The 10,072-nt window shown below is 50.1% G+C and overlaps 1 protein-coding gene across 1 annotated transcript in view; it reads left to right on the plus strand.

Moving 5' to 3' along the window:
* Il17f (interleukin 17F) overlaps positions 1-8,249 on the plus strand; it is a 10,652-nt gene extending 2,403 nt beyond the window's left edge. Inside the window, exons 2-4 of the mRNA XM_013019071.1 lie at positions 1,378-1,476; positions 6,076-6,308; positions 8,012-8,249. Coding sequence (XP_012874525.1) covers positions 1,378-1,476; positions 6,076-6,308; positions 8,012-8,249 — 570 coding nt within the window. The remainder of the gene's footprint in view (positions 1-1,377; positions 1,477-6,075; positions 6,309-8,011) is intronic.
* Positions 8,250-10,072: the final 1,823 nt, after the last annotated feature.

A 10,072-nucleotide genomic window follows, 5' to 3' on the forward strand; every position in this document is an offset into this window, starting at 1 on the left:
ATGTTACGGGTGAACAAATACAACAGTGGTACTCTCGGGACAGATGTGGGACATGAACTGACTATGTTATGGGTGGGGATGAGAGGGAAAACCTGGGAGAAAGTGAGGGAAGGGCAGACACTGTTCAAAAAGAATTGTACTCAGTACCTGATTCGTGTAACTAGCCCCTCTAAAGATCACCTCTACAATGATAATAACAACAACAACAACAAAAGGCCCATGTTCACCGACTTGATAGTGGTACAGGCCTTTCACCAACCCCAGAAAACTCCTTTGCCATTTTGTTCAGTTAAAAACAATGGAGAAAAGGTTGTTCCAATAAGTTAATGAAAGAGGAAAATAACTTGATGTCCTGCCTTTTGAAAAGAGCATGTACAATTTTACCTGATCAACACGGAGACTTAATAATGGCAGTCACAACCTCTTGGAAACGATGGTGTCAGAGAGCAGACGTTTGATTAGGGCTTGCTGAAGGTCCCGTGTGGGCTGTGAGAACTAAGAGGAGCCAGGGTGAACAGAGAGGATAAAGGAGGTCAGCCATGGCCCAGATAGTAATGTTCATGCACAGTGCCTGTAAAACTGGACAAATGAAGCCCGTTTAAATTGGTGTGGGAGGTGGAGACTCAATAGAGTACGTTGTGTGTACGCAGGGCATGTCAAGATGATCCCCCCCCGCCACTTAATTGATGCTACTAAAAAAAGCATTTATTGAAACAGAACTGAACAGAGACAAATGAGCACTTAAAGGCTTCTATTTGCTAATTAATTTTCCTGAAGAAAAGTGATCTTTAATCATATAGTCAAGCTAATGGCATGTCGTGTGCATAAACAACTTATGATTAGACCCCGTAGTCTAATTATAGGGTGAAAAATTAGTTCAAGGAGACCATAAAACTATCTGAGGATGCAATTTGGGAATCAGTTACTGACACTGTTTATTTTGCGGGGTTTGCTTTCCCATCCATAGATGGCTGTAAAGGTAGACCTGCTGTTTCCCAGCAAGCCCCACCCAGGGGGACATCTCCCTCATCCGTCATAGCTCACAGGGTGCGTGACACCACACAGCCTTTGGTGAATTCTGGGAGAGGAAATGTGCAACTTGGTTCATCTCCGTAGTAGATTAAGAATTTCACGGTAACTTGAGGGTAGTGGCAGGGGTGGAAGGGGGTAGAAGAAAAGGAAGATTCGGTCATTTTTTTGTCATCTTTTTTTTAGGGTCTCCCTTTGATTTCCCTTCAGGAAATAGAATAGAAAAAAAAACCACCCTGCATTAGTCAGTAACTCTGGGTCAACCACAAGTGACAGAGAGAAGCAGGTCAGTGGAAACAGCAGCAGTGATTGTTATAAAGCTGACAGGTGTTCCTGACTACACTGCAGGGAGAGCCTACACCCAGGGAGACGACGCAGGACGCGCTCCCTGCACCAGAAGCGCCGCCGAGCAGAGTCACGATGAAGAGCCCGCTGCACACCGCCATGGTGAGTGGTAATGCTCATTTCAGCAGAAGGACGATCCTGCCTAAGATTTCAGAAGAGTAGAGTCTATGATTTCAGAAGAGTAGAGGCCTAAGATTTCAGAAGAGCAGAGGCCTAAGATTTCAGAAGAGTAGAGGTCTATGATTTCAGAAGAGTAGAGTCTATGATTTCAGAAGAGTAGAGGCCTAAGATTTCAGAAGAGTAGAGGTCTAAGATTTCAGAAGAGTAGAGTCTATGATTTCAGAAGAGTAGAGGCCTAAGATTTCAGAAGAGCAGAGTCTATGATTTCAGAAGAGCAGAGGCCTAAGATTTCAGAAGAGCAGAGGCCTAAGGAGTGAGATTTCCCCGAAGTCTCTTCTGCATCATGTCTCAAACAGAGCTGACTCGAGTTTTGACTCTTGTCTGATGGAGCAAAACAGAACTCAGTAGAAAGGTAACGATGGGCTGTAACGCAGAGCTCTGTATCTGACGGATCCTCCGCAGGGCGTGCGGCGTTGGCCTGGTCTCTCCCGCAGCCACTCATGATAGAGTTAGGTGCCACTGAGCTTGTGGCGGGAGCTCGGTCAGCTCTGAGGGGTATGCACATGGTATTTTGCTTCAGAAATCCGTGGGTCCAAGTAGTTTCATAAGTAATGCTCTCAGTTCTGCAGTGGTGCCCTGGATGTGGGAAGCAAGCTTCAGCATTGAACTTCTGGACAGCTCTGGGAGGGGGAAATTTCCCGTGATCTTGCTAACTATGTTGTTGTTCTTCATCCTCTTCTCTGTCTTTGCGGCTTGAGGGATGATAATGCGATGGAATGTAGGCTCCGGCCTTGCACTCGTCAGTCCGGGTGGGAAGAACTGGATGTGGAGCGCAGGCAAACCGGGCTTCGGGAGCATGTACATGTCCCGTCTTTCCCTACTTCTCCTCTTACAAGCCAAGCTGCTTAAAAGAGCTCCAGTTCCAGCAAAAGGACCCCAGTACTCGCTATGACATTACTTTTGTTTTGTATTTGTACATTATTTTTGAAATGAGAATCTAAGAGCTATACTTATAGCATAGACTTTACAGTCTGACAGTCTTGGCTCCACCACTTGCTAAATGTGTGGTTTGGAGTTACTTAGCCTCTCTGTTTCAGTTTTCTCAACTGTACAATGCAGTAAGAATGGTATCTCTCACACACATATATATAGTAATATAAAGCAACAGATAAAGATAGCAAAATTATTCAGTAAGGGTTAAGTATTAACTTTAATATTAACATTTCCCCCCCATATTCTTGAGTTAGGGTGTAGCTATGTACACAGGCTGGCCTGGAATTCGCAGTCCTGCCGCAACTTCCTTAATGTTAAGGATTACAGGTATGTACCACCATACTTGGCTCAGTATTACTATATTATCCTTGAGGTACTAACCAATTTACTGGGATAGTCAGGGATTGCTTTTTCCCATTATACAGATGAGCAAAAGCTTAATTAAACTGGGGGTGTTCTTTAGAGGACACGCACAAGGCCTGAGCTTAAATCATAGCTCTACAAAAAAGACAAGACTGAAAATCAACCAAAAGCTCAAGTGAGTGGTATAGTTAACATCACTGGATACTGTAAACACAAAACCTGAGACATGAGTGTGGGTTTTCTGCTCTTCTTTCAGTGACTCAGAGGTCAATGTAATGAGTTTAAAGACATTACCTTCAAGCAAATCTTACATAGTTTATGCTTCCAATCAATTCCCTTCTTTCCTCTCCCCTTTCCTTCCCTTCCACATGGCTTGTGCTCTACCACTTGAGCCACAGCTCTACTTCTGGCTTTTTGGTGGTTAATTGCAGATCAGAGTCTCATGGACCTTCCTGCCCTGGCTGGCTTCAAACCTTGATCCTCAGATCTCAGCCTCTTGAGTAGCGAGGAGTATAGGCATGAGCCACATTGCGCACCATCTCGATGCACTTGTGACCCACAGCTGCATCAGCACCGTGGCGTTGCAGGACACAGTGCCTGTTGCCAGACAGACTGTGACGACTGTGAGCCTTTCTATTTGCTCTGGGAACCTGGAGTCCTAAGTGATTAGAGCAGAAGCTCTGAAAAGACTGCAGTTGGGCCTTCATGACACAAACATGACCAACTCTTCCATCTGGAGAAGCCAAGTGGGTGGTAGGTGTGGCCTCTTCTATGCCATCTGCATGGCAGGCGAATGCTGTCATTCTCTATTGTACAACAGGAAAGCAGGACAGAAGAAAGCACCAAAAAAAAAAAAATAGCAATGGCCTTCAATAGCAATAGCATTGACCACTGATACTTAGGTTGGAGTCTCCAGATAGGCGCTCAGAGGGTGGTGAGCTTAACCAATGATTGTTGTCTCATTGAGGTAATCAGTGCATGCTCTGTAGTTGTTAGGATCTAGTGTTTTCTAGAATACCCAATAATACAGAAGGAAAAATAGTAATGACATGTTTGAAGCATGCTAATAATTTCTTCTAACTCATATTACCTCAAGATCTAGTTATTTTAAGCCTTGATAATGAGAATCAGTGCATAGGTTGTAGAAGAGGAAAGAGAAAACTCAGAGGAAGAATTTATCATGAAATCTGAAGAGGTGATAGATGGAGGAAACCAGCGGCCTTCTTATCTAAGTCTGCATCTTATCGGAGTTTTCTCAGCTGAGTTGTGCAAGCTTGGCAACGCTTTGTCAAGACAGAAGGCTGTGAGGGACAGTTGCACACCCGTGCTGTCCACCATGTGACACTTGTACAATGTCTACAGTTGCCACCTGCGCTGAGTCTTTATTTGGACAGGCAGGATGCTGTGTTTAATGCGGATCACCGTGTACACTGAGTCAGAGCTAGCCAGAGTCTCGGAGCTGATTTCTGGGACTCTAGACCTGAGACACTACATGCTAGATCTCACTGCTCTGATCATTTCTTGCCTCCAGCCTCTGCAAAAACATGGAAACCCACATTTCGGATCACTTTTCCTACCTGGCAAAGGTGAGCCCTAAGCACCTCAGGTCCAGGAAGTGCAGCTCAGCATCGGCTCTAGTTCTGCAGGACCCACCCTGGGCGGGGTTGGTGACATCCCTGGCATTGGGACCTGGCTGGGGATGGCCGTGTGATCTTGGGGTGAGCAACGTGTGGCTGTGCAAAGGGAGGTGGGAGAGATTTCTGCTCTTCTTTTAGTGGGATCCTCACTGAGCAAGCTCTCTGTGCGTTCCTCTTCACACCAGATAACCTGATCTTTCAGCATTAGTATAAAAACGGGCGCTGGGGCGACAGAGGAGTCATTTCCCTATCCTGGCTGTCACACGCCATTAGTGCTCCTGCTTCTTTCAATTAGATAATTGGACCTCTGCTAGTGATGGCTTTGCATAATGCTTCTCTTAATGCACTGAGCTTCATTAACTGCATTGTTCTGTTCATTCACTCACTCTGTTTCATTCATTCATTTAGAAAGTCCTTATGGAGCTGACTCTACTATTCTCTCCCAGGAAATTTCAATCTAGTAGGTGGAAGTCTTATGCAGACACAAATGTGCCATCACCAGAGAATATAAAAAAACCACTGCCTGGGCTGGGAAGGTGGCTCAGTGGCACAGTGCTTGTCTTGCATACACGAGGCCCTGGGCTCGATTCCTCAGCACCACCTAAGCAGAAAAGGCCAGAAGTGGCGCTGTGGCTCAAGTGGTAGAGCGCTCGCCTTGAACTGAAGAGCTGAGGGACAGCGTCCAGGCCCAGAGTTCAGGCCCCATGACCAACAAAGAAAAAAAAACCCACTGCCTGAGAGATGGGTGATCCAAGGTTTATATTGTTTAGTGATGCTTCTGGCTGAAGCCGGTCTGGGCTGGGGCCAGGCTGGCAGGGTGGATTCAACAGCCGAGCAGGCTGCGTATTCTAAGAGGGCGATGGCTGGGAGGAGGAGCTGTGGGAACTGTAACCAAAAGGTCTACTTTATCAAACCTCTGCGCTTTTCTTGCGAGACAGCAGCTTACAGAGAACATTCCATTTATATTATTTGTATAGCGGTTCTTCCTTTCCTTTGTGGTAGTGCCAGGGCTGGGAGGCAGCGTGTTGTGTTCGCTCGTCAGGCTCCGGAGTGAGCCGCACGCCCTCTTGTTGATTTATTTTTTCTGATAGTGTCTCCTTCATCCTCAGAATGCTTGCACAGCTGGGACTGCAGGCCTGTCACCCCTGCTTTGTTGGTTAGATGGGGTCTTGCGATGACTTTGCGTAGGCTGGCCTTGAATCTCCATCCTCCTGATCTCCACCTCCCTCCAGTTCAAGCGGCTGGAATTATAGGTGTCATTCCAGCACCATGGCTACATACCGCTCTTGTTAACATTACTACAAAGTGAATCTTATCCTCCAGTCGGGAAGAAGAAAAGCCCACACAAGGAGGCCAGGAGGGACGGAAACCCAGTCCTACACCTTGATGTGTCTGTCTCCCTGACCGGAGGGCGCGGATAACCGGGCCGGTGAGGTCGGTTTTCAGCTTGGCAGCCTGGTGTGATCAGGCACGGCGTTCCATTCTCGGTGACGATGACCATACACCAACTGGGGCTGGCCCGTGCCTTTCCATGTGCCTGCGGTCCACAACCGAGCCCGTAACCATGGCAACCCTTTCCCCCTCCCAGGTCCGGTTCCCGCTGCTCTTGACGTTGGGCCTCGTCCTCCCGAGGGAGGTGGCAGTTGTTCACATCCCCCAGGCGGGGGCTCCTGGCCTGGGAACTGCGGGGCGGAAGGCTGGACACTGCCCCGCCTTGGAGGAGAACACGGTCCGGGTGGACATGCGCATCCTCAGGCAGAGCCAGGGCACCGCCGTGCTCCAGGACTTCCAGAACCGCTCCACCTCCCCGTGGGATTACAAGTAAGCATGGCGGGGGGGGGGGGGGGGGGGGAGGGGGGGGGGGAGGGAGGGAGAGGGAGGAGGAAGGGGACAGGCCCCCGCCCAGCTTGTGAGAACTAGAGCAACACATTGGAATCATCCAGTAGGAAACTTAGAGCAGCTAGAAAACCCTGTAATTAACCACGGAGTTGTGTTTTCTCAGGAAGATGGAGGACCACAGCTTGAGGCTGGAGATGTTCACTCTCCCGTTGCACACGGAGCGAATGGACACGCCTGGGCTCACGGGCCCTGTCTAACCTCTGCTCACAGTCACCCTCCACACGGGGTCCGGGCGCCGGCCTCAGCCTTTGCTTGCTGTTTTGGACTAGGTCTGCCTGTGTGGTTAATGGTTTCAACATCTGGTTTCCCTTTTTTTCCCCTCAATTCTGCCCCTTTCTTCTTCACGAAGAAACTTTTCACACACTTTTTTTTTTTGGATCAATTATGGGGCCTGAACGCTGGGCCTGGGCGCTGTCTCTCAGCTCTTCAGCTCAAGGCTAGCGCTCTACCACTGAGCCACCATCCCAGTCCCTTTTCACACACTTTTAGCGTTGGAAGAGAAGGCTCTTTAATGTAGTATCGTGCCCATAGGAGGCTAGGTGGTAATGGGGAAAATGAGTGTAAGGGATCTGCTCTGATTGGAGGTGTGGGCGGGGCGCTGTGAGTGAGAAGCGGAGGCTAGGTGGGTTTTGTCTGTAGCTACAGATCCTCAAATGTGGCTGTTACCCCTCAAAGATCCACATATCTGAGGCTATCTACAGGGTCATCTCTATGTGTGTCTATGTGTGTGGAGCTTGGTTGTCATTGTGGGATTCGATGAGGGATGAGAGGGAGAGGAAGAGAGAACTTTCGAGGGTGAATAATCCCGAGAATCCATGGTGAGGCTGTGAGGGAAACTCACAGGAGGAGGTAGCGAGGATGGAGAAAGTGAGAACTGAGGGCTCAATCTGGTTGTGACGCTGTGCATTCATGTATGAGATGCCAGCGTGAGCCGCCTTTGAACAAGTAGCCTACACGAAAAAGATGAATGACAGGAAGGCAAAATGGGTTCTGTCTGGTGTGTGTGTGTGTGTTAAACAGAGAGGGTGAATATAGTTAAAATAGTTTACTTACATGTCTAAAAATGCAACAGCGATGCTGGTGGAGACTAGTTTGAGGGGGAAGCGAGGGGTGAGGGAGGGTCGCGGGGGTGGAGGGGCATGTCTGATCAAGGTACCCTTGTGCGTACCTGGGCTTACAGTAGGGAAACCTTTTTGTAGACGCCATCAGTGCTAATAGAGGTCCAGGTCCCAGGAGCACGCGGCCCCGGGGATTGCTTTGTACAGGCTTCCTGGTTGGCTCACCGGGGCACCCGGTGGTATTCTGAAAACACACTGCTGGTTTTCAGTCTCCGGGCAACAGGATGAGTATTAACTATAGCAATAACCACGCAAGTGGAAGTGGCTGGAAGCTGGGATCCTCGCTGAATGGCGACATTGTGTGTGGGGAGCGACAGGCCGATCTCTCACCAGATCACCGAGGCGCTCAGCCCCACGAGGGGACAGGGGGTGGCGAGCTCCATTCACGAGGGTGAAGGGGCCTGCATCGGGGAGTGAGGCAAGGGCGGGGTGGTGGTGGTGTGCACACCCGTGAGACTCAGGCCTGCAGGCCCCGCCTCACCGCCCCCCTTCGCTTCTCCCTCCCAGCGTCACCCGGGACCCTCACCGCTTCCCCTCGGAGATCGCTGAGGCCCGGTGCAGACACGCGGGCTGTCTGGACGCCCAGGGGCGGGAGGACAGCTCCATGAACGCCGTGGCCATCCAGCAAGAGATCCTGGTCCTCCGGAGGGAGCCCCAGGGCTGCGCGCACTCCTTCCGGCTGGAGAAGATGCACGTGTCTGTGGGCTGCACGTGCGTCCGCCCCGTGGTTCACCAGGTGGTCTGAAGGAGAAAAGAAATGTCCCCTCCTCACCGGCTGCGCCTTGTTCTCCGGTCTTCGTGGTGCCCGAAGCTCTGCCTTCCATACTTTGTAGTCCTGACACACCCAGTCCCTGGTCCATGCTCTTTGCTGGCCATTGCCATTCTCGTGGGGCTCTGTGGGTGAGGATGGGGGTGGGGGTGGAGGGCAAGAGGGGCAAGGATCATATCACTGGTGACAGCATTTCCTAGATACATATAAATGAGATTGTTCTGAACTACTAGATATTTATATTTGTGAGGAAACTATCTGTATATTTATGATATGTTGATTATATAAAAGGTTGGCAGAACTATTAATATTATCTAGCACTAATCTAATAAAAGTGATTAATTGAAAACATAATTGCAGTGTCTTTTTTTTTTATGTCAGTCCTAGGGCTTGAACTCAGGGCTCGAGCACTGTCCCTGAGCCTCTTTGTGCTCAAGGCTAGTGTTCTACCACTTGAGCCACAGTGACACTTCTGGCTTTTTTGAGTAGTTTATTGGAGATAAGAGTCTCATGGGGACTTTTTTTTTTTGCCAGGGCTGGCTTTGAACCGAGATCCTCAGATCTCAGCCTCCTGAGTAGCTAGGATGACTGGCGTGAGCCAGCGGCGCCCGGCTGCAGTGTCTTTTCCATTTTCATGTGTGCTCAAAGACCCGGAGCCCTAAGGATTCTGAGGTTGTGCATGCTTGCATCCTGTGTTTCCTCGCATGGGCGCTAGTGTTAGACTTATTGATTATCAATGGTGTTGGAGGGTTGGTTAGCAGACAGTTGAGAGAATGGCACACACAGAACCGGGGCTCCTGGCTATAGCATCTGACGAAGCGAATGTTTCCCGTGCAGTGCTGGCCACCGAGATGCGGCGTGAGGTAAGGGATGTGTAGGGGAAGAAGCCGCAGAGTTGGTGGCAGCCCTCCCCAGAGCCCGGCCCTTTGCCGGCTTCTTGGGGCTTTTGGTGTCTTTGGAGGCCCCCCTGGGGGTCTTGCCTCTGTCTCTTAGGTGTCCCGATTTCGATTTCCCTGCCTCTGTGGGCCATCTTTTCCCCTTCGCTGCAGCCTTGCCACTGGCTGCCCCATGTCTGCGCTGCGGACCGGCTAGGAGCGAGGGGTGGGCTGTGGGGCGGGGCTGGAGCATGGAGGGAGGGCGGAGCCCGGCTCCGGTGTTGAACTCTCACCTTGTCTGTGGGTGGGCAAAGCTACGGGAGGCAAACTCTTCACTCATGAATCTTTAGCTTAAGGGATCAATCATGACTTAAAACATTCAGACTCCTGAAGCCTAAAAATCCGTTCTCTCAGAAGTTTGCCATAGAGTTCACAAATCAACGCTGGTATTCGAATCTGCAAATGGAGAACAATCTTCTCTTTCCTTATGTACGTACGTATGTATGATGCATATCAGTTCATAGCCCTGTCTGGTCTTGAGCTTGGGATTCTCCTCTCTTCTCCTCCCGAGTACTGCGTTTCCAGGATGCCACCGCCCTGGTGTTCTCTGTTTCTCTGGGACTAGCCCTCCTCGGAGGGTCACGTGTGTAAAAACCTCCTGTAGCAGTTGATTAGAGGAAGTGTGGAGATGAGGTTTCAGGGAAGAACGTCCCACCTCTGAATGGATCAGGTCACTGCTCAATGACACGTGTACACGTGTAATTTCAAGCCAGCGTGCCACCACCACGCTCAAGGCACCGAGGGTTAGGAGCGCACAGAGGTCGGACGGCAGCTGGCTGGGAAGCCCAGGCAGCAGAGCCGGTCCACCCTGCCCCAGGCGTGGGCCTGCAGCAAGATGAAAGGCGGGAGGACAGAAAAGCCTGC

Source organism: Dipodomys ordii, unplaced genomic scaffold (assembly GCF_000151885.1).
Source record: "Dipodomys ordii isolate 6190 unplaced genomic scaffold, Dord_2.0 Scaffold44, whole genome shotgun sequence".
Lineage (NCBI taxonomy): Eukaryota > Metazoa > Chordata > Mammalia > Rodentia > Heteromyidae > Dipodomys > Dipodomys ordii.